The sequence below is a fragment of the Lycium barbarum genome, chromosome 7, assembly GCF_019175385.1.
Source record: "Lycium barbarum isolate Lr01 chromosome 7, ASM1917538v2, whole genome shotgun sequence".
Taxonomy (NCBI): Eukaryota; Viridiplantae; Streptophyta; class Magnoliopsida; order Solanales; family Solanaceae; genus Lycium; species Lycium barbarum.
In genome coordinates, this window is record NC_083343.1 from 678299 (window position 1) to 703243 (window position 24945).

At 34.0% G+C, this 24945-nt stretch overlaps 2 protein-coding genes across 3 annotated transcripts; one reads left to right on the forward strand and one right to left on the reverse strand.

Annotated features, from left to right (window-relative positions):
• The first annotated feature begins 494 nt into the window (after positions 1 to 494).
• Positions 495 to 8933, forward strand: LOC132602826 (xylose isomerase). 2 transcript variants are annotated; one of them, XM_060315612.1, is made up of 21 exons: positions 495 to 611; positions 2980 to 3059; positions 3431 to 3541; positions 3661 to 3735; positions 3827 to 3956; positions 4394 to 4485; positions 4658 to 4708; positions 5093 to 5169; positions 5250 to 5304; positions 5432 to 5533; positions 5687 to 5738; positions 5896 to 5941; positions 6023 to 6078; positions 6207 to 6258; positions 6693 to 6772; positions 6874 to 6944; positions 7053 to 7093; positions 7608 to 7707; positions 7849 to 7920; positions 8015 to 8092; positions 8709 to 8933. In XM_060315612.1, the coding sequence occupies exons 2-21, from the start codon at positions 2991 to 2993 to the stop codon at positions 8742 to 8744; spliced, it is 1446 nt and encodes a 481-aa protein (XP_060171595.1). In that variant the 5' UTR covers positions 495 to 611; positions 2980 to 2990; the 3' UTR covers positions 8745 to 8933. The 2 variants fall into 2 exon arrangements, with proteins under 2 accessions (XP_060171595.1, XP_060171594.1); XM_060315611.1 differs by lacking the exon at positions 495 to 611 and adding an exon at positions 1804 to 1870.
• Positions 8934 to 10427: 1494 nt separating this feature from the next.
• LOC132602827 (ADP-ribosylation factor 1) lies at positions 10428 to 21422 on the reverse strand. The gene is made up of 9 exons (XM_060315613.1): positions 21269 to 21422; positions 21004 to 21130; positions 20062 to 20100; positions 18698 to 18760; positions 14475 to 14493; positions 13764 to 13875; positions 12374 to 12421; positions 11480 to 11610; positions 10428 to 10707 (listed from the first exon to the last, which is right to left on the reverse strand). The coding sequence occupies exons 2-9, from the start codon at positions 21104 to 21106 to the stop codon at positions 10674 to 10676; spliced, it is 549 nt and encodes a 182-aa protein (XP_060171596.1). The 5' UTR covers positions 21107 to 21130; positions 21269 to 21422; the 3' UTR covers positions 10428 to 10673.
• Between the last annotated feature and the right edge of the window lie 3523 nt (positions 21423 to 24945).

Here is a 24945-nt window from a genome sequence, read left to right on the forward strand (position 1 = left end):
CAATCCGGCCCGAGATGCGTTTGCCGACAAAATCGCCGTAGAAATTCCTACTTTTCAATAGGGGCCGACCTCCCCGTCCTAGCCAATCTCCTTTTGAATTAAGGCCAGACATGACCCTGAAAATATCGACCTTGACCTCGAATAAGTCTTCGGCTTCAATTCGGGCCACTTGTATGATGTATGCATTTTACTATATAACATTTAAAACATATCCGAACAAATGACAGTGAATAAATTTTTTTTTGTCTATAATACAATTAAACAGTTCCAAATAAAAATATTCAATTTTTTTACAAACTAAAAAGAGATGAGACTTGAAAACGTCAGGATCACGTGTCTAATTTAGTTGTTTGATACCTTATCTAAATCAAAAACCTTTAAATGATTGCAATTCTAGTCCAACTTAAACAATTCAAATATTATTATTAATTAAAAAAAGGATATGGATAAATCATAATCCTTAATATTTGTAGTTCCCTTATCAATTTAAAAACTACTTAAAACCATTAAATACTCTTTACTATATATACACACTCTATCAATATATATACACACAGTTTTGCTCTTTTATTGAATCAAGAAAACTAAAAACAATCTCTAATTCTCTACTGGTAAGCCTTTTTTTCCTCTTTAATCATTAATCATTTATAATTATGCAGATTAAATAGTGAAATTTCTCAAAATTTATATAAAAAATAAAATAAAATTGGAGTTTATTTTTATTTTTATTGGTTATGAGTGTAAAGTTCTGATCTTTTTTCTCTGTATTATTTGTGATTATGCAGATTAATGTTGAATTTTCTTGAAATTGCTAAATGTTGGGGCTTTTTTTTTTTTTGTAATTTTTTATTGGAGTATTTGTGTTGAGATTAATAAAGGGAATGAGTTATTTTTTGCTGAAAATTGGATTATTTTTTTTCATCTAAATTTTGTAATTTTTGATTGGTTATGATTGTAAAGTTCTGATCTTTTGAGTATTTTTGTTGATATTAATAATGGGTGTGAGCTAAAAAAAAAAATCTGGTGATCTTGTTTTAGATTTTTTTTTTTTTTTTTTTGTAATTTTCTGATTGGTTATAAGTGTAAAGTTATGATCTTTTTTCTCTGTATTCATTCTTAATTATGCAGATTATTGTTGAATTTTCTATAATGTGATAAAAAATTGTAGCTTTTTTTTTCTGTAAATTTTTAATGGTTATGGATGTAAAGTTTGATCTTTGGAGTATTTTTGTTGAGATTAATAAAGGGTATGAGTTGATTTTTCTTTTTATTTTCTTGTTATTTTTGATTGGTTATGGGTGTAAAGTTGTGATCTTTGGAATATTTTTGCTAATCTTAATAAAGGGTATGAGTTGATTTTTCTATTCTTCTTCTTATTTTTGTAATTTTTATTGGTTATGGGGTGTAAAGTTGTGATCTTTGGAGTATTTTTGCTGAGATTAACAAAGGGTATAAGTTGATTTTTCTTTTTTTTTTTCCTTCTTATTTTTGTAATTTTTGATTGGTTATGGGTGTAAAGTTCTGATCTTTGGAATATTTTTGCTAATCTTGATAAAGGGTGTGAGTTGATTTTTCTATTCTTCTTCTTATTTTTGTAATTTTTATTGGTTATGGGGTGTAAAGTTCCGATCTTTGGAATATTTTTGCTGAGATTAATGAAGGGTATGGGTTGATTTTTCTTTTTTTCTTGTTATTTTTGTAATTTTTGATTGGTTATGGGTGTAAAGTGGTGATCTTTGGAATATTTTTGCTAATCTTAATAAAGGGTATGGGTTGATTTTTCTATTCTTCTTCTTATTTTTGTAATTTTTATTGGTTATGGGGTGTAAAGTTGTGATCTTTGGAGTATTTTTGCTGAGATTAACAAAGGGTATGAGTTGATTTTTCTTTTCTTTTTTTCCTTCTTATTTTTGTAATTTTTGATTGGTTATGGGTGTAAAGTTCTGATCTTTGGAATATTTTTGCTAATCTTGATAAAGGGTGTGAGTTGATTTTTCTATTCTTCTTCTTATTTTTGTAATTTTTATTGGTTATGGGGTGTAAAGTTCCGATCTTTGGAATATTTTTGCTGAGATTAATGAAGGGTATGGGTTGATTTTTCTTTTTTTCTTGTTATTTTTGTAATTTTTGATTGGTTATGGGTGTAAAGTTGTGATCTTTGGAATATTTTTGCTAATCTTAATAAAGGGTATGGGTTGATTTTTCTATTCTTCTTCTTATTTTTGTAATTTTTATTGGTTATGGGGTGTAAAGTTGTGATCTTTGGAGTATTTTGTTGAGATTAATAAAAGGTATGATTTAATTTTTTCTGGTGATATTGTTTTACTTGGAGATTTTTTGTTGGTGGAAAAAAATCTTGTGGTTAGGATATGTTTTAATCATAAAGATTAGTGTGTTATGAGATTGGTGACATTGCAGATTAATGCTCAAAATTGGACTACCTTTTATCAAAATTTAGATGGATAGGTGTAGTTCTGATTAGAGAGTTATTTTGTTGAGATTTATAAAGGGTGTGTGTGGGGTTAATTTTCTTGAAATTGCTAAAAATTGGAGCCTTTACTTTTTTTCTTCTTATTTTTGTAATTTTTGATTGGTTATGAGTGTAAAGTTCTGATCTTTGGAGTATTTTTGTTGAGATTAATGAAGGGTGTGAGTGGTTTTTTCTTTTTCTGGTTATCTTGGTTTACTTGGAGATTGTTAATACAAAAAAAGTGTATTAGTTAATGCTTGTATTAGTTACGTGCAATTTCTCAAAATTAGACTACTTTCTTTTTTCAATTTTTAGATGGATATATGAGTGTAGTTCTGATTTTGCTGTTATTTGTTGATATTAATAAAGGGTAATTTTGGTTTTGTAAATATTGGCTACTAATGATGATAATTTTGTCATGGTACTCCAGGGTGGGTTGTGGTATTTGAGAACTCTTTGAATTGCAGATATTACTTTACTATTGGCTAATTATTTGTTGTGTATTGCAGGTTTGACAAAGATGAGAGAAAGTAATCCTGGAAAGTTTCTGTTGTTCCTTCTTTTTTTAAATGTGGTCTCAACTATAGTGGTACGTGAATTCCCGATTCACACCTTTGGATATCTCTCTTCGTATAATTTTCATGAGTACACAACCTCTCTATAGCAGTCATCCTCTATAACAATATTTCACTATACCGGCCAAGTTTACTTTGAAAACGATTTTCATATGTTGTTATATTATATGTTCTCTATAACAACACTATCTAAAAAATATCGGGAAAATGACTTTTTTATAGAAATGTTTGGTGCATATTTTTTGAGTTCTTAAATCTATGCTTTGCTTTGTCAATTCTATGAATATCGACTTCTTCTATATATGTGTTTCATTTTGTCATTTCTTATTTTATCAAAAATAATAGATGTATCTCATTATGTACATTGGTGTCATCCCTATTGCAGATTGCTTCTGCTCCACCAACTTGTCCTGCTGATCTTGGTAGTGATTGTGGCGGTGATTCAGGTGAATGGGAAGGGGAGTTCTTCCCTGGAATTCCAAAAATTAAGTATGAGGTAATAATGATAATATATGCCGAATTCACTTTTTTCTCATTAGTTACATCAATTTAAGTATTGAATTTGTATGTGATTGGGATATGTTATTTTACTGAATTCTAATTGCTAATGTTTAGGGTCCATCTAGTAAGAATCCACTTTCCTTTAAATGGTACAATGCTGAGGAGGAGATTCTTGGAAAAAAGATGAAGGTCAGTTGTGAATAATGATCACTTGCTTTTAGGATTCTTGGCGAAGACGGTTTGATTTATTTTGTACCTGTAATTTCTTTGTTTGATATAGGATTGGATGAGATTTAGCGTAGCATTTTGGCATACGTTCCGTGGCACAGGAGCTGATCCATTTGGTGCTCCTACAAAGTCGTGGCCGTGGGAAGATGGTACCAATTCCCTGGCAATGGCCAAGAGAAGATGTGAGTTCATCGATTACTATTTCTTCCAATTTAGTAGCAATACTAAGGTCCCGTTTGTCCATACAAATTTTTCACCCCCTTTTTTTTTTTCCAAAAATAAAATAAGATCAGAACAGTGTTTGGTTATACATTGGTGATTGGACTAACTTTTTGAAGAGATTCAAGTTTGAAATAGTGATTTTGACCAGTTTTTCAAGTGAATTTTTCTTTCCCACTCATAAAACTTTAACGTTTTCTCACGTGAAATTCACGTCCAAACACAACTTCATCTTCCAAGTACAAATTTTCAACTTTGACGTCAAAACACTCTTTTTCAAACTTCAACCAGATATATGTCCGAATGTTTTCTTTTTCAAATTTCAACCAAATCTATGTCCCCAAGCCTACTAAGTAGCTTTCGAACAGAACCTTTTTCTCACTCTTATTACTAATTACAGTGAGAGCAAACTTTGAGTTCCTCGAGAAACTTGGAGTGGAAAGATGGTGCTTCCATGATAGGGACATCGCTCCGGAGGGAAAGACCATTCAGGTAAATTTGAGAGAACATTAAATCAGATATGTTTGATGTTTTTAAACCTTTTATTCCCCCTTTACTTCTAAATTCTGATGGATCTACCGTCTGTCCTCTCTTATATGAGCATAAATTCTCTTTTTACCCAAAGAATCTCACATTAACTCAAAATATATGGTTTGTGTTGTAGGAAACAAATGCAAACTTGGATGAAGTGGTGGCTCTTGCCAAAGAGCTTCAGGTAATACTGAGTTATTAGCTTAATGAACAATTAAGTAGTAAACCAACTAATAGCAAGTTTGGTCAAAAGCTTTTGGGAAGCCAAAAGTGCTTATTCTAGAGAGTTGAGGTGGTTGGCTAAGATTTTGGGAACAAAACTTCCAGAAGTATTTTTTTTTCAAAAGAACTTATGAGAAAAGGCACTTTTCAAGATAAGCATAGTTTGGAAGCTTGGACAAACCGGTATAAGGATCATAACTTTTTCAATGAAAAAGAGATTTTCCTTCTGTTCTCTCACAGTTTGCTATGCCTTCTTGAAGCTAATACCAGTTTTACTAGTTCATCTTGTCATGTTTTTTCTAATGGTTCTTCTAAGAAACATGTGAGGTTCAACTGTGATTTACAGGGAGATAAAATTCATCTTTTGTGGGGTACCGCTCAATTGTTCCTCCATCCTCGTTACATGCATGGTGCTGCTACTAGGTATGATTTAGTATAAAATTGCCTTTGATTCACACTGTATATAAGAAGAGCGTTCACACTCTGGAAATGTTGAATTACAGCCCTGAATTAGGTGTATATGCATATGCCGCTGCTCAGGTCAAGAAAGCCATTGAGGTTCGAACTTCTGCTTTCCTCGTTATGTGGCTTTGAATTATGAGATATCCGACTATTGAACAAGAACCGTGATTATATAAACAAATGCAGTACTTGAAGTAGGATTTACTCTAATTTTCATTTTCAGGTTACCCATTATCTTGGGGGAGAAAATTATGTCTTTTGGGGTGGTCGAGAAGGTTACCAGAGCCTCCTAAACACAGATATGGAAAGAGAACTTGACCATATGGTGAGATTGCTATGTTAAAAGTTACAAGCAAAGTTCAAATATGTAAATTTCACTTTTAAAATACTCTGCATCCGCCCCTGTATCCAATGTTTTGCACTAGTGACTGAACCAGGAATTTTAGTACTGAGGAGATGTGATTTTTAATTCCTGCAGGCGAGGTTCATGGAAGCTGCCGTTGCTTACAAAAAGAAGATTGGCTTCAATGGTATTTCAACTTAACTGTTCTAATATTGTAGAATTTACTTTTCTATTGTGGAGCTTAAAGCTATTTTAAATACTTTAGTTACTTTCTGATTTGACATCTTTTAGCCGTGATTCTTATTAGTTTGTAAGTTAGCCTCACTTTTTTTTTTTGATTCCAGGAACATTACTTATTGAACCAAAGCCCCAAGAGCCAACAAAACACCAGTATGTTTATTTTATGTGATTCATTTTCTTCTAATACAGTTTCCTAAACTTTTGCCTAAATTACTTATTATGTTACACTAGGTATGACTGGGATGCTGCAACATCTGCTAATTTCTTACGCAAATATGGGCTTATCGGTACTTAATTCATTCCCCATTTCCTCATAAGTGCATTCTCCAAATAAGTGGCATGGGAGCTCTGTGATTAAATTCTTACTTTCGAGTAAGAGGGAATTCTTATGATTTTGGATTTGCATTTTCTGCAGGAGAGTTCAAATTAAACATTGAGTGTAACCATGCCACTTTGGCTGGTCACAGGTTTGTGTTCTTTTCTTCTTTTTAAGCTCCCCTTTTGAATTCAATCTTCTCAAACTACCAGCCTGGTTGGACTTGATCTGTTTAATAGAATGTTCGGCCAAGCTTTTGTAAGCGAAAAGTGTTTATTTTAGAGAGTTAAGGTGTTCGGCCAAACTTTTAGGAACAAAATAAGTGTTTTTGAGTAGTAGCGGAAATTTTTTTCCAGAAGCGGAAAAAGTACTTTTTCCCATAAACAGTATTGCTTCTCTAATGTTGGCAAAAATGCTTTTCAAATTGATTAGCCAAACACAAACTGCTACTTTCCAGTAGTACTTTTCTAAAAAACACTTCTGATATAACACTTCCAAAATAAGCATATTTTTGGAAGTTTGGCCAAACAGGCTATGAGTATGCATGACTACGGCACCTTCTTAAAACCTACTTGTGTTTTGCAGCTGTCATCATGACCTTGAAACAGCAAGAATTAACGGTTTGCTGGGCAACATTGACGCAAATAGTGGCGATCCCCAGACCGGTATGAGAATACTTATTAAACATGTTCATTTTTTCCCTTGTGGTTGGTGTAATACCCCAAGACTTCGGGTTATGATTTATGAAAGCTTCTTTCTGATGCAGGTTGGGACACAGATCAATTTTTGATGGATGTCGCGGAAGCAACATTGGTGATGCAAACCGTTATTAAAAATGTTCGTGATTAGACATATGTTGTTTGATTACTAGAAAACTGACGAGTGTGAATCAGTTAAAGCTCGCTTAGTTCTTATATCCTAACAGCTGATCTTTCGTCTCTACAGGGAGGATTGGCACCAGGAGGATTCAACTTCGATGCAAAATTGTTAGTTCCCTACTCCACTATTACCTTTTCTTTTCCAACAAGAATGTTTGACTCTGATTATCTTTACTTTACCCATCATATGTTACACATCTTTGAGCAACAAATCAGTCAATATCATTCGGATGGATTAACTAATCCAAAGGCAATACATGTATTATTGTCTATCGTATCACAAAAGTATATTTAGAGAATTCATGTTTGTTTGTTATAAGGAGCTTAAAGCTTTTGAAATTTTCCTTGTTCACTAATAAATCGACTAATTAAACTCATGTTTCTATAATCAATTCAATCCATCAATTGAATCGGGGGGAAACGCCTTCCAGAAGATCTTGAATTTAAGAGAAGGTTGCTTTGATATATCCATGGTTTGTTTGTTTAGTTTATTCCTCATTCCTCCCTTTCTCACCTTACAAAGACAGGTTATGGCAATATTAGTATTAGTAATAGTTCAGTTTTATGATTCTGAGGATTCTTATCTGAATAATAATAAGAAGTTGTTTGTTCGTCATAATAGACGGAGGGAGAGTACTGATGTTGAAGACCTGTTTATTGCTCACATTGCTGGTATGGACACTCTGGCCCGTGGCCTAAGAAATGCTGCCAAACTAATTGAGGTGGTGTTCCTTTCTTAACTACTAACCAATTTTGGCAAGATGGTGTGAATTCATTTGTCAAATGGATTGATCAATGATCAATCAACTAATATAACAAGTCAAAAATGCAATAGTGTACTTAATGCTCTTGTTTGCAAACAGGATGGCTCGTTGAGCGAGCTTGTCAGAAAGCGATATCAGAGTTTTGACACAGAGCTTGGTGCTGCAATTGAGGTATTGTTTTACTACTATCACCTTTTTGTTTTCAATCTGTTTTCCGTGTTTCATTCTCTAATGCGTGCGAATAAAACTACGCGTTTTCCAACAGGCTGGGAAGGCTGACTTTGAAATGCTTGAGAAGAAGGCGATTGAATGGGGAGAACCTAAAGTTCCTTCTGGAAAGCAGGTGAGACCATCTTTAGTTTATTGAATTATATTTTGTGGCTACATCTCTTCGATTTTGTCCCTTCCGGGCGGGTTCCATATATCTTTTGATTTTACATTGACATTTTAAAGACAACGGTCATGCTTACAAAGTTGCCATAAATAATATTTCAGTGTTCGCAATACTGAAGTTTATTATTTATGGATGATGATTTGGACGTCATTATCTGCAAATACTGAACTTCAAGTATTTTAAATACCAGTGAAATACTTAAAAACTTGTTTGAAAAGTATACCAAGTATAATAATGGTTTTCACTCAGGGTACATCAACTCCTTTTCAAGTGAAATGAATGTCCGAACACAATTGAACTTTTAAATACTCGTTTTAACTTTAACACCAATTACTTATTCTTTTTAAAGTGATTAACCATCTCTCCTCCTCAACAGTTGTAGTAAACAGACATTGTTTCTTGCTAATTTTAGTTTCTTTCACATGTTTAAACTTATCAGATATCCATGTAATTTTCAGACCTTCCAAGATTATTTTTCATATTAGAATGCAATTGGTAGTAAACAGACATAGCCAATTGATTTCTCTGTGATCTCACTTTGATTTTATTATTCAAAATATTGCAGGAACTTGCTGAGATGATTCTTCAATCAGCATTGTAAGGAACCAGAGTAGTTAATAAATATGAGTAGAATGGAAAATTAGAAAAAATAAATAGGCCAAGGGTAACACTTTGGATAGTACTAGCATGAACTTACTTTTTTTTCGCAGTGTGTAATTACTCACTGTTGTTTTCCAGAATTTTTTTCATAGTACTGATTATGCAGAAAGTTAAATATTACACTTTTTAATATCACTTGCATTTTTATTTTGTTATAGCTATTTGATATTTGGTACTCATTGGTTCAATTAATATTACACTTAAACCATATTATTAAATTCAAAATGGAAGCACTAGAAAAGGCATAATGTTAAACATGATGAGTAAAGCATATGATTGCATTTGAATGGCTTTAGCTAAGTGCCATCATGTTTTAAAACTTGGTTTTTTGTGAAAAATGGATAACTAATCAAGCAATATGTAGTGATTTTAGAATTTGAATATTATAAGTTTTAGTTCGATTTGTATATGCACATCTGCCTCTTCTAGCTTCTATTGTCTATTATGCAACTCTTCAATCTCAAACAAGTTAAGATCAGCGATCTAAATTCTGATTTTCCGTGTTGCTTTATCATGCAATATGGGGCAATCTTTTCGGACTCAGGTCGTGGTCGTGGATCTATCGGAAACAGTCTCTTTACCTCTCATGGTAGGAGTAAGGTTGCACACATTCCACCTTCCTCAGGCCCCACTTGTGGGATTACAATAGGTATATTGTTGTTATTGTTAACCTGATCGGACTTAGGTCGTGGCTTAAATGGAGATCCCAAAATCGGCTATTTATGCGTTTGCAATCGCTTTTTTTGGGAGTGCTTCGGACTCTCAATCCAATATTATAAAGTAAAAATCTCACACTACAAGTTCTCCACGTTCTATAAGGGTATGGAAGCCCCTTTGACATGCCTAAAAGATAACTATATAATCCTTTTTATTCCATTATTCCCCCATACTACTCCAAGTGTGTAGATTCCAAGAGACTCTAGGATTTTTTGCAATAATGTTTTCTGTGATTTTACGCCTATCTCATTCTCTTTTAATGCTTTTATTCACCATGGTTCACACATACAAACCAGTACATCTAATAGTCAAAGTGACTTTCTTTTGTTATCCTCTATATGTGTGGACTTGCAGAGTCTCCGAATATGATCATTTTTTAATCTTTTCCGATCTTCTATGACCATACATCCATCTTAACATCCGCACTCTCGCGAAACTCCTCTTGTGGATATATTGGACATTAGAGGCTAACATTTACTCATGTACAACTCATTATTAATCGTTCTATTGAACTAGCCTTTCACTTTGGTAAATAATTTTCTTTTCATATCATTCTAATAACACTACTCCATGTCAATCATCCTTTTCGTCGATGTTTAATAACCTCATCAATCATACCATTCTCCCAGAACACCACGCTTAAATACCCAAATTGTTTGCATTTAAGCACCGCAAGAGTCTGATCTCACCTCAACTTTACTCTTCTTATGCTAACACACACATAATGCATATATTTAGTCTCACTTAATTTTGTAAAAGAGCTTTTTTCATAATTGCATACAACAAGCACAGCCAATCGCAACAACCAATTTGAATATAAACATCATTGTTTTTGTTGTTTACCACAAAAAAGTATGTCAAAGCAAAGACAAATTAACCAAAACAGGAAAGAAAAACAAAAGGAGAGTTAAAAGCAAAACCATTGATGTTTCTTTGCAAAAATGCATCTCAGTGAATTGGTGTAATCTATGAAGAGAGTCAAAATAAAGCCTCATATTCTCATTATCTGTGATAAGTATAAACATTCTATCCGAGCAGTTCACATCAGAATCTATGGCAATTAGAAAATAATTGAAGGACGGAATCGCTTCACACATTATACCAAGTTCTCTCTCGTCTGTCTTCACTGTCTATCTGCATCTTCAACAAAAATTTAGCCACCTCCGGATTTGAGTGTATTACTCAACCTACAATTAAGAGAATCAAGAAACTACATGAGAATAGTCGGTGTGTTGTAAGCATGTGTTCGCGCGTGCGTTTTTCTCTTTTTGTGTGTGTTCTACTCACATGAAGACATTTCACAAGGAACTACAAATGCGATAACAAGTATCATTGCAGAGCGAAAAAAGAGAAAGCGAGGCTGAAAAATGCTTTACATGGCCTTGGATCCTCTTATATCCTGATAGACTACAAAGTTTGACATATATCACTTTGTTTACTAATCTTATTTTATTAAATAATCGCTTTCCCAAAGAACTCAATTGAGAGGATCCTTGGAGCAATGGTAAAGTTGTCTCCAAGCAACCTATAGGTCACGGGTTTGAGCCATGGAATCAGCCACTAATACTTGCCTATATTACATCTCCTTGGGGTGCAGCCCTTTCCCCAGCCTGGGTGAACACGGGATGTTGTGCAGCGGGCTGCCTTTTTTTCCTCACCAAAGAACCAAATTAATGACAAGTGAGAACAAAATATAACACAAGAGCATCCTATCTACTTTTATGTTCCCTCGTAGTAAGCAAAATTAGAAAGGCAGAATCCATAATTATTCATAAAGTCTACCGACAAATGGTGACAGCACATAAACCCCAGACAAAACATGGACTGACATAACAAATAAGGACTGCGAGTGATATGACCGATGGGACCAATCAGTGTTTCAATAAAGATGGCTGTGTTCATGCTATATATGATTAATTGCTGTTAGAGCATGAATAAGAACTTAGAATTTGAGCTCACCAGTCCAAGCCCTCAAAGAGCCCTTCTCCTTTGATGGCAGAAGTCTTAAAAATAGCCCATTGTCTATTTTTAATCTTGTGCAATTCTAAGGCCTCAGTCACTGCAGCATCATCGAGTGCACCAGGAAGATCCTATCAATAATTGAAGACTACGAATAAATGAATGTGACCAGATACATGCTTATCTGATCAAGCGGCTAATGTAAGTCAAGATGTGGGTTAGTGTATCTGTATGTCGGGTGTGTGTGTGTGACAGAGAGAGAGAGAGTGCAAGTGGGGCAAAGAAAGAACAGCGATGACTACACCTTATAGGCCGTTTGAGCAAGCTTCCAAAAACTGATTATTTTGAAAAGTGCTTTACAAAAATAAATTTTTGGCGAGTAGCAGTTTGTGTTAAGCTAATCAATTTGAAAAGCACTTTTGACAATATTAGAGCTATACTTTGTCCTTGGCTAATGTTTCAAAAGTGCTTCCGGGAAAAAGCTACCTTTTTTAGCTTCTAAAAAACAACTTCTGCTACTACTCAAAAACACTGCCAAACACCTCAACCTTCTTCTCAAATAAGCAGTTTTTGATAAAAATAAGCCCTTTTCACTTCCTAAAAGCTTGGCCAAACAAGCTATTAATACCGAACTATTTGGAGGCTGCTATATGAATCATCTATTTTCAATTGCGCTCTATTGAGCCCTGGTTCGTTCCAATAACCAATAGTTTGTCTTTAAAACAAACTAGAAGATCTCTATCCTTACATTGGCACACAAATCTCTAGAGGCAAAAGAAGAACTACATAGCAACTTTGATACTAAATACTAATGCAAAAGTACAAGCTTTATAATGAAAAGTAACATTGCATTTACTCCAGGATAAGGTGGACCAAACTAGCAAGGACACAAACCTGCTTGTTAGCATATACGAGAACAACAGCGCCTTTCAACTCTTCCTCCTGGGAAAAAAAAGGAAACACAGTTGACAATTTTCAGCCAAGTTACACACATCGTAATTGCTATTCCTCACAAATCAATAAAAGCTCAACTGGAAATTAGAAGAAGATGCAAAAGAAAAAAGTTTAGATGGCTTCCTCGTAGTAAAAGATTGTGTTTCTATATTTTTTGTAACTCCTCTTAAAAAGTTGAACCTCAGGCGCCCACACACGAATGCAATTCTAGCATAGGTAGCGATTATTCGCCAATCGCTACAATATGGATCTTTAAATGTGCAAAATTGACAGTATGGAAGACTAAAGCATGTGGGAGCGGCTTTTCCATTTTCAAGTCCTTTACAAAGTTCCTTTCGCAAAGTTTTTGGATTGAAGGACACTTATCACTTTCAGGTTGCAGGCTAACTACAACTCAAAAAACACTCTTGAGAGATTTGAACTTCCATAAGAAAAGCAACAACCATGTCTCAATCTCAAACAAATCAAGATTGGCTATATAATCCTCACTGACCACCTAACTTAATGCAGCCTTGTGTTTAGGAATTATCTAGTAGATCTTTGATTCATTACATAACAAAGTTTGGAAAAAGTAAACAAAAAAAAGTCTTAGGTTGCTTCAATTCATCGCAGGAATGAGATTACGTATTCCATACAATTTACAGTTTCATCTTCTGTCTTTCTTTTTTTTTTTCTTTTTTTTTCTTTTTTTTTTTTTTTTTTGGAGAATGGTAATCTATATATCCACAGGTATAACTACATCCAAATATGTAGTTCCCCTTCAAAAGTGTTACAGTTTACATTGCCTTGCTATTTCCACTAGATTACAACCAGTCTATAGCTGTCAAAGTATCTACTGTTTGACCTATCATCTCCTGTTTACACCAAAAGTAGTAAATAGCTAAACAATTCATCTTTATTTTCTGCATGCTGCTCTGCTTATCTTCAAAGCATCTCTGATTTCTCTCCTTCCAAACTGTCCACCATATGCTTGCTGGGACAATCTTCCATCTCTTCACCTTCTTTGCTACATTCTCTCCTTAGAGTTTCACCTTATGCTTCTGCTTAACTTTCTTTTTGATATTTCACAAGTTTATACATTCTAAAAGTCAGTTTTTTTAGGTATTATTGTGCGTTCAGAATTCCTTCACTTAACAGTGAAAAACACAGATGCATCTCCTTTGCAATACTAGCTGTTGTTTTGGTAAATCTAAGTTAGTTTAGTATTTACAGTGTGTTATCAGAATGCCAAAATAAAAAGACATGTCATGTTTAGCATCAACTGTTCACAGTAAGAACCTAATAAAATCAAAAGCAGAATATATATGTTAGAGCAGCAAGGAAAAGTTACCTCCAATATGGCATGGAACTCCTCTTTAGCAACCACAAGCCTATCAGTGTCACTTGAGTCAACAACGTAGATTATAGCTTGAGTATTAGGAAAATAGCACCTCCAGTATGGCCTAAGCAGCAAAAGAACCCATGAAGGACCTTTCCACATTTGGAAAAATCACGAAATTGGATTTGAGATAAACGTTATGATGCCAATCAAAAGAGCAGACATAGTAGGTACACAGTATCAAAAGAAGATGAGATAAACATTATGAGGCTTTGTTGGCTCTAAAGTATACCATAACAGGAAGATGCCCAACTCTTGGGTCACACTGATAGTAGATAAGATCTGCCTATACTTACTGTAAAATATTCTATAAGCTAAAGAAACGGAAGTGGGTGTCTCGCTGCATAATTTTAATGCAGAAGTCCTAAAAACCAGCAGACTTGATTTCCAGATAAGGAAAGATACTGCATATATTGAGAACAAATCAATTCTTGAATAAATCGAATTTCAAGAGTACATTTATTCAAACATTGTGACACGTGTCGAATAGTTTGATTTGGGATTACGAGGCTGGAACAGTTGCACTGGAGACGAGCATATTAATTAATGAGGTCAACTTCCACCAGACCACCATGCACATAGTAGATTTCAAGATAGATACAACAGATATAAGATACTTCTACATTTCTTTTTAGTACAAAGTCTGAGAGCCATAGAAGTTACCTGATACTAGTCTGCCCCCCTGCATTATTTTAAGAAAAAAGAAAAACAAAGAAACATTATTAAAAGCAAGCTGTATTGTTGGTTTTATGTAGAGAGAAAAAACAAGTAGAAAGATGCTATGCAGAAGAAAGCAACAAAAGCAAATCTGTCAAGAAACATACAGAAAAATAAAGAAGTAATTTTAAAGAAAAAAAAAGAGAGAAACAAGATAAGAGGAAATGAGAAGAGCCCTAAAAATGATCTTTGGTTTGAACAATCAGCGAGATTTCCATGATTACACTTCATTTTTTATTACAATGTCACAGTTTACTTTAGTGATATAGCACAACAAACTTGATGAGGAAAGTGTAACCACCACTTGGAAATGTAGCTAAGACCTAAGGCAATCAGATACTTCACAAAATAACAAATTGAATAGTGAAGTCGTTTAATGGCAATCATCAGCAAGTCTCGCAGTAAAGCAAGCTAGAATTGATGATATAAAGACTTGGAATATTCATCCACCGCGTGAAACTGCAGATTCTTTTAAGCAGCAAGAAGTAAGATCACGTGCTTAGAATTGTGTCTTGAGATAAGTTCCAAGACTTCGAATCTTTTTCCAGTGTAGGTTAACCATTTAGATAGCTTTACGCAAAGTGTTTTCTGAATCCCAGACAATTAATTTTTTTTTTCTAACTAGTGTCATATGTTCACTTTTTGTCCAATACCTATAGTGTAAAACAGTAAAAGGACAATAACGGAGAAATCTCATTCCACCTATATCTTGGGATCTTATATCCCGCTTAAACGAAAAGGAAACATTTAATATTCCGAGACTGACAGAGAAACTGAAATATAAAATCAAACACATTGCTTCTCATATTTACCTCTGTTAAAGACATAATTAAGTAATTAAAAGTGTACTCTCTCTGATAGCTTAAGCCTTTAGATGAGATCAGTGCTTTTAAGAGCGAAAAACACAAAAAAGCAACAAGGTCCAAGAGGCTTGAAGCGAAAAAGCAAGAATAAAGCGCACATTCAAAAACACCAGAGATATATGAATTTAGTACCATAATAATTGATTGCAATTAAAATAGCAATTTTTATTTTTTTTTGATTAAGCACCGGGTGTCCGGGTCTCTTTGAGCCCCGACTAATCCCGGGGGTGCACAGGCCCTCGGCAAGGAGTTTCCCACAAGTGCACCACGGGTAATTCAAGGTTTTACCCCAGTCCGATGGCCCTCAGAAATTGTTTGCACTCAGTGGGTTTCGAACTTGAGACCTTGAAAGGGAGCACCCCAAGGCTCAAGCCAATTACCACCAGGCCAACCCCTAAGGGTTCCAGGCCAACCCCTGAGGGTTAATTAAAATAGCAAATTTCAGTATCAAATTATACGATAATGTCGATATTTATCCAACTCCTCAAAGTTGAGACTCAACGAACCAATTGCTTCTATTTGGGATCACTTTGCACATCATTATTTGAAGTGCACATTTATATGAAGCGCATGGCTTCACCCTGAAAGCGATAACCCCTTGCTTCACATCGCTTCAAGCAACAAAGCGATGGCTTTAATAACACGGGATGAAATAGCCACATATTTCAATATGGTATTAGAACCGGCAGAGTCATGGTTTCGAGTCTACCGCCATCCATTATCAAAAAGAATTTCCATATGCTTGGCCCAAGAAAATCAGTTTAGCCCGCACATGACCCTGATGTTTATTGCTATCTTACAAAATGTTAGATGTCATAATCATGTTGTATTTGCCCCTCAGTAAAAAGAGAAAAGAAGAAACCAAGTTTATGTTTAAGGTGGAAGAGGCATTAATGTGCGCATAACATACAATGCCACGACTACTAAGGAAAAAGAAACAATAAATTGGACACGCTCTCTAATTCCTTTTACACAATCTTCATTGTACCAAAAGAGCAGTATGCCGCTTAATAGGTTCTTTTATTTTTTAGGAGCCTCTAATCGATTTACCTTTGTTTATTCACTTCGTCACATTGAAATATGCTAGTTTGCAGTTTAAGTTTCATGATACTCCCTCTATTTCAGTTTATGTGAACCTATTTGACTGGGCAAGGAGTTTAAGAAAGAAAGGAAGGACTTTGGAACTAGTGGTTTTAGACATGCCATAACATGAATATAAGATTTTTAAAACTTGTAATCCTAAACATGCCCTAACATTTGTGTGGCTATAAAAGTTTCTCACTAATGCTAAATGAGAAGTTTAAATTTAATATTCAAATTTATAAAGGGGCCAGTCTTTTTCAAACAAATTAAAAAGGAAATAGGTTCACGTAAACTGAAACAGAGGGAATATTACATTACAGTTAGTCTTTTGCTAAATTGAATAATTTCCTTTTGTTTTTCCTATTTTCCTTGCTTCATAAAGGATTGTGTTTCAGTTGAATAAGCTATGCACTTTTTTGGGATATGGTAAACTCCGCTCCTCCCCAAACACCCTACCCCGAAAGCCATCCATGGTCCTTTCCCTCTTGGCTCCCTTGGTGACTCAACACCCAATCTTATGGTTGGAGGTGAAGTATCTTTCCCACTAGGATATCCCTCCCTTTTCAAGACATACACCTCAATTACTAAGCTTTAGGAAATATTCAGGCCAGCTTGCGCGCACCTCAACTATTCCACCGGGTACCTACCTCCCACCAATACAAGTATATGGTAACTATGGCCACCAAGGCTTAGGCAGATAAATAGAAGCTAGTGCTTTTTTGCCTCCGCTTGACCTTGAACCTGAGACCTCATGGTTCTCCTCCCACTTCATTGACCCATTGGCCAAACTCGTGGGTGCAAGCTTAAGGATACGATACGCTGGATGATGCTTACACGAGGCTTAATTTAGGCCTCATTTGTTTGCACCTAATCAGTGTCTGAATCTGGATGGTTCAGATCTCAGCCCATTAAGTGCATTTGTTTTTTGTCTTTTAAAATCTCTTAATGGGTGTTAATAAGTCTGAATCGGTCAGTGTCTGAATAACATTCAGATTCTACGCTACCATTTTACTTACGGAAAAGAGATAGGCTATACTCTCTCTCTCTCTCTCAACCCAAAGCCCATCCACTGTCTCTCCAACTACAACCAGGCAAAACTTTTTCTCTTCAACAGTAGGTTTCAAAATCTTTACAAGATCTCTTTTTTTGCAAAGCTTTATATGTTTTTTTTTTCTTGGTTTTCTGTTTGCAATAGAATGGTGACTTGAATCTGCCTATGTTACTTTCGTCAAAGGTATCTGGGCATCAATATCATCCACGGCAGAATCCTCCTTGATATAATCTTAACTTAAGGGGTGTTCCTCCTATCTTCTCAAATCTTCCCTCCTTAGTTTTCATTATGATATTACTAGATGTTTCTTGAGTATAATTTACACCCAATTGAGTAGGAATACAGAAAAATTTCCAGAGATTAAATTCAACCCCAACAACACAATGAGGGAATTGCACTTTATGATTTTATTTTGTTGCAATTAAGATTTTTTAATATTTTATTGATTTGACATTTAATTACTTTTTATTTGAATCATATTTGTTATGTTTAATAAATTATACACATTCAGATGTTGAGAAAACAAACAGTTTTAATCATTCGGTGTTCAGATCTAAAGACAACATCTTAATCATTCAGATTAAAATGTCTTAATCTTAAAAAAAAAAAAAACAAATGCAGCCAGAGATGAATGAAAGTTTTACAAATTACACGAACTGATTACTTATTTTGAATTATTAGCCCATAACCATCCCCACCGAACATATTTAGCCACATTAATGCATCAAAGGGACATGAAATTAGTGTCTTATGCAAAAAGCTGCAAGAGATTGAGCTAACTTTAGAAAAATGGGCCGAACGGAAGTGTTCCTGTCTGACAAAATTTAGTTAAAAGTTAAGGAAATTTCACGAAAAAACATTTACTACGGATAAAAAGTGTCAGAAAAGAGCATGAAATGAGTGTATTATGAGATTAAAGCTGGGAAAGATTGAGCTCATCACAAAACGTGGGCAGAAGAGAAACATTTTTTTTCAAACAAAATTTAGCTAAGTTTCAGGAATATTTTGACTAGAAAATGTCCTAAAGCAATCAATTACTATAACATTTACTAAAAAAAATTCAGAACATATAGACCATTAGTTTGAATTTCGCTCAAGAAAAAATTCCTCAGATCATGAAATGGCATCCAAGAATGAAACTAGGACAAGTTTGCTTTAATTCATCAACGTACCTAGATCCCAAACTTGAAACTTGATATTGTTATACTGCACGGTCTCAACATTAAATCCAATTGCTGCATCATGAAAAATAAAGAAATATCAACAAAACCATCCATTACAAAACAAAGGGAGAAAGGTACAAAAGAAAACTCATATCCTCTCTTCTCTTAAACAATGTAAGAAAATGATATGAAGTTATAGTTCAATGATCAAAAGGCGGAGGCTGAGGTTCAAATCCCATGGAAGTATGGGTTTGCTTCCAAGCTAATAGCCTGTTTGGCCAAACTTCTAAAATTTGCTTATTTTGGAATGTGCCTTTTAGTCAGAAGTGTTTTTCGAAAAAGTACTTTTGGAAAGTAGTAGTTTGTGTTTGGCTAATCAATTTGAAAAGAGCTTTTGCTAATATTAGAGAAGCAGTGTGTGCTTTGTAAAGGTTCCAAAAGTGTTACGAAGAAAATATACTAATTCAACTTCTGGAAAATAAATTTTGTTATTACTCAAAAGCATTTATCTTTTTTCCTAAAAACTTGGTCAAACACCTCAACTCATATCCTCTCTTCAAACCATCCATTACAAAACAAAATGGAGAAAGGTTATAAATGAAAACCCTTATCCTCTCAACACTTAAACAATGTAAGAAAATATTGGTGGGAGGTAACGAATATCTAGTGGAATTAGTTGAGGTGCTCGCAAGCTGGCCCGGACACCACAGCTATCCAAAAAAAGTAAGAAAATGCAATGAAGTTATAGCTCAATGATTAAGGTGGAGGTCGGGATCCAAATCCTGTGGAAGTATGAGGTTTGCTTCAAGCTAAATCTTGATGTACTCTTTACTAGCGTGTGCAAGGCGGTTGAATTTCCAACCCATAGATGGCACATACAATTCTGTAAATACAATTCTATCTCATGACCAAAACAGAGAGAGATCACAAAATTATGGCGAATCACCACAATTTCATTTTCTTTTTGACAAGTCACAACTTCATATTCACTAGAAAATGCCTAAATCTATCTCTAATCAACTAGGCATTAGCAGTATTCCTCTCTTTTCACAAAATGATCATCGCATTTCTCTTTCCAATAGCAAAAATATGGTCTTTAAACAATTATTCTTCGATAAGATCTATGGTCATTGGTATACGAAAAATTGCCACTTATACGAACTCTCTGTCAATTTGAACATCTTATTTCTTTTTAAGTAGAATAGGTATATTTGGTTTAGTTTGAAAAATTGGTAAGATTTAACCACGGGGACAAATAAATCTAGAGGAAGAGTGACACAAGTAATCATTTTGTTTTTCAACACACAAGTAATTATTCACTTCACTAAAATATTGAAACCAAAAAAAAAAAGGAAATAAAGAAGAGAACCTACTTGGAATAGTGGAAACTACTTCACCCATCTGAAGACGATCTGCATCCCAAAACAAAAAATATGAAAACTCAGAATCCAAATCACAAAATAAGCAAAAGGGTATGCAGAAAAACCACTAAATCACCAAGCAAAAGGGTAACAATAAAACCCACTAAATCACAATTGCATTACCATTTTCTAAAAGAAAAACAGTAACAACAACAACAACAAACCCACTGTAATCCCACAATAGTGGGGTCTGGGGAGGGTAAGATATACGCAGCCTTACCCCTACCTGGGTAGAGAGGCTGTTTCCGATTGACCCTCGGCAACCCTCCTCCTTTATCCGGGCTTGGGATCGACAATGTGAGCGAGCTCACACAGGCGGAGTTCTAAAAGAAAAACAGTAAATCACAAAATAAGCAAAAGGGTACTCATAAAGACAAGTAAATCATACAGAGAATAGTTGTTTTGCCAGCATTATTGAGTCCAAGAACTAAGATCCATACTAATCAAACTCAATACTAAGCAAAAGGGTATCCAGAAAAACTACTAAATCACAATTCTTTACAATTACATTACCATTTTCACCAACAAAAAAAAAAAAAAAAAAAGGTAAATCACAAAAAGGAGCTAAAGGGTATCCAGAAAAAAACACTAAATCACACAATAAGCAAAAGGTATCCAGAAAAACTACTAAATCACAAATCTTTACAATTACATTACCATTTTCACCAACAAAAAAAAAAAAGTAAATCACAAAAAGGAGCTAAAGGGTATCCAGAAAAAAACACTAAATCACACAATAAGCAAAAGGTATCCAGAAAAACCACTAAATCACAAGTATATTACCATTTTCAACCAAAAAAAAAACACCACTAAATCACAACAATAAGCAAAAGGGTATCCAGAAAAAAATACTAAATCACAAAATTAAGCAAAAGGGTATACAGTAAATCATACATAGAATAGTAGTTTTGCCAGCATTGTCAAGTCCAAGAACTAAGATCCGAGCTTCTTTATTCCCAAATAAAGATGAAAACAATCTTGAAAACACTAATCCCATTTCCCCCTTTCGCTTTGCTTCTTTCTGTAATTTACACAAATATCAAAAAAGATCAGATCTTTAACAAAAAAATAACCAATTAACAAAATACCCTTTAATCCTAATTGAATGTAGTGAATATTTAGAGAAAAAAATAAGAATTTTGAGTGAAAAATGAATTACCAGAGAAAGCTAAAGGGTCTGCTTAATGGGAACTTGATTAGTATTGGGGTTAAGTGTAGAAAGTGAAAAGAAAAAAAAAAGAATCAGATCTTGGAAAAAATAAACCAATTAGGAAAATACATTTTAGGCCTCCTTAACTTAAAGTCCTCATTGTTACACTATGTAATTTCGGATTAAGTGTGGATGTGTTAAACGATTATTAAGGTGGCATTTTAGACATGTGAAGTGCTATCGGGTTGAGTTTGGGTGGAAATAGTTGTCTTGAAATCAAGACGAATGGTGAGGTGCTTAAGATTCGATAGGATCGGCTAAGTTTACGGAAGGTCTGCCTTCCAGCCCGATTTCGTGGAAATCCATTGAGAACTTGAGAAAACTTAAAGCATTAAAGTTGTAGATCTTTGAAATACCTTTCCAACGATATATGGTGTTACCAGAGAAAGCTAAAGGGTCTGCTTAATTGGAACTTGATAAGTGTTGGGGTTAAGTGTCGAAAGTGAAAGGGAAAAAAAAAAAAAAAAAAAAAAAGATCAGATCTTTAACAAAAAAGAACCAATTAACAAAATGTCCTTTAATTCTAATTGAATGTAGTGAATATTTAGAGAGAAAAAAAATAATTTTGATTGAAAAGAATTACCAGAGAAAGCTAAAGGGTCTGCTTAATGGGAACTTGATTAGTGTTGGGGTTAAGTGTAGAGAGTGAAAGGGAAAAAAAAATCAGATCTTGAAAAAACAAACCAATTAGGAAAATACCTTTTAGTCCTCCTTTGTGAACAAAATTCCAAAAAGAAAAGGGATAAAAAATAGTGTTTATACACCCAGTATACAATATTAAATGGTAACCAAACCATTGCAATTTACTATGGTTAAGTGATTTAATGAAGTCAGTATATACATTAATAGTTTTAGAAAATCGGGAAATGATTGTATTAATTTATTTAGTAGAAAAGATTAATAATAATATCCAAGTATTAGTTGAAACAAGTAATTTGGAATTGAAACTGAAATTAGTAATAAAAGAAGTCATTTTTCTATTTCTAATGAAAAACAAAAAACATTTTTGGCCGCATAGCCAAATAAGTCATTTGCACGATGTCCTTCAAAGGCACTGGTCTTTAATTTTTGGCCCTCAAATTGGTGGTCTTTTGCCCTTCGCCTAATACCCCGAGGTTATGGATTCAAACTCCGGCTCAATAAAAAAAAAAAATCGCAAGGTAAAGTTTCATAGCAAAATTAGGCCTATTCGGGCAAAAATTAAACCTTAAAGCAGAGTTTTTGCAAAATTTCAACTGAATAAAAAAAAAATATTGTCTTAATGCAAACGTCTACCTTTTGCCTTCACCTGAAGGCAAAACTCTGTCTTAAGGTAGAGTTTCGCTTTGCCTGAAGGCGAAACTCTACCTTAAGGCAGAGTTTGCCTCAAACTCTACCTTAAGGCACTCTGCCTGAAGGTAGCAAAACTCTGCCTGAAGGTAGCAAAACTCTGCCTAATCAGGGAGAGTTTGAGGCAAAACTCTGCCTGGCGAATCCAAACTCTAACTTGCGATTTTTTTTTTTTTTTACTAGGCGGGGGTTTGAACCTGGAACCAAGAGTTTTTAGCGAAAGGCAAAAATTAAGGACCACCAATTTGAGGGGCAAAAATTAAAGACCAGTGCTTTTGAAGGGCATTCTGCACAAAAAAAAATGACTGTTAACAGAGCATATGTGGCAACATGAAGATTGAGGTGGACAAAATATAGTATCTATTTCATGCCTATAATGAGCGTGAATATGAGGATCAGACCAAGAGGTTTTAAATAGAGCGTTTCAACAGCTTTATAAGTATCTAAATATGTGACGTCTATCAAGGGGCGGGTCGATTAGAGTGGTCACAAAGAAGAGGTTTTCAAGTTTCTTAAGAAGAGTTGCACGTGATACCTTAGGCAAATCTCACATCGGAATGAAAGAGGAAATTGAAGAGTTTTATAAGATATAGCACAAGTGCACATGGCATGAACCCTTTTGGGCTTGATAATATCGAAAACCAAACGACAAATAAGTAAAGCTTATTATGTGAAAGCAAATAATACGTTATATGAGTTTGGGTGTGACAAGATGCAACGGCATAAAGTTAGAAATTGGAAACACAATCTTTATAATTCATTTTTTTTCATTTTCTTTATTTATTTATGATCACCGGGTTTGTGTTGAACAGGCATGTCAATTAATCATTAAACAACTTACTTTAATCAACAAACACATGAACATTTTCTTTTTGTATTTTAGATTTCTATTGCTCTTCTCATCGAATTTATGACAATAAGAGAGGCAAAAACCAAAAGAAGAAACATATCCTGGTTGATATCTTCCATATAAGTTTGCACTTTGTAATTTTTAAATGTATGCTTATTATTAAAATTTAAAAAGGTAGAACACAGCATAATTTTTCTTCTTTTATTTTTTAAGTTTTTCTTTCTTTTTAGAGAAAATCACTGGTTAATAAATCAAAGCATGAAATTAAAGAGAGAACCTTCCTGATAAGAAGATCAGTTATATATATATGGAATCTATATTAAAAGGCATCACTTCGTTCTGTGTGTTTCAAACAATGACACACAAAGTGAATATCCCAACAAGAAGCGCTTGTTTCTTTGAATCTCAACGTTGAAGAATTGAATTAATATTAACATAAGGTATAATATATTGGATATTTAAATAAGTTATTCTTATTTAATATTTTTAGCGTTTGAATTGTGTGCTTCACTTCTCCTTTAATTTATCCATCTCAAGTCTCATGGAGTCCTTTGTACTTTTTGTTTCTAAAAATTGGCAAATCTAAAATTTAAACCTAAATCTTTAATGCATTTTAGTACTGAAATTATATTATGAGTTAGTAATTGTATTAAGAATAATGAGGCTGCTGATAATACTAATGAATCCCTGAAGAGACGAGTGATCATCAGATATTACAAAGTGGAGAACACAACAACGTTCAATTTTGGAATCAATTAAATCATTTCCTCATTCTTTAGTTTAGCAAGGTTTTGTAGCTCTCTCAATCTTGTGTTTATTAATACTGAAAATAATTCAACCACATGAACTTCCATTATTCCTAGATGCCTCTTGTTTTTAGTTTGTTAAACAAGAACGATACATTTCTTTAACTTTGTTCAATATGAAAGATGATCAACTAGATGATCAACTCTACAAACTTCCGTATCTTCTAAAACTAAGTTGTGTGCCGTTCGATTCACAACCACGCTATATCTGCCTTTATAATATTTACTATATTTCGTATTGTCTAAGTGTAACATATCTTTTATTTATTATTATATGACATCCACACTTTAACACATTGGAATTCCCCACATTTAATCTTTAATGGCATGCTCTTCTAGCTTGCTATGTAGAAATGTCATGACATATTTAAAACAACAAGCCTAGAGATGATATTTTGGTATATTTCAAAGGTCGTTCTCTTCCTTAAACTCTGTCTCCAGTCAACATCGCAATTGCCTACCTAAACAATAGTTCGAAAGGTTTAAAAACAAAAGAAAGACCTTTTTTTCTTCTTAAACTTTATTTTGTTGATTTAGAAAGTTAAAAAGTGACTACCACTGATTAAAGTATGACTTTGATTTCATCACTGTTATGTTTTGCACCCTTGCCTGATTAAAGCACCATGTTTATGAAAGCCATA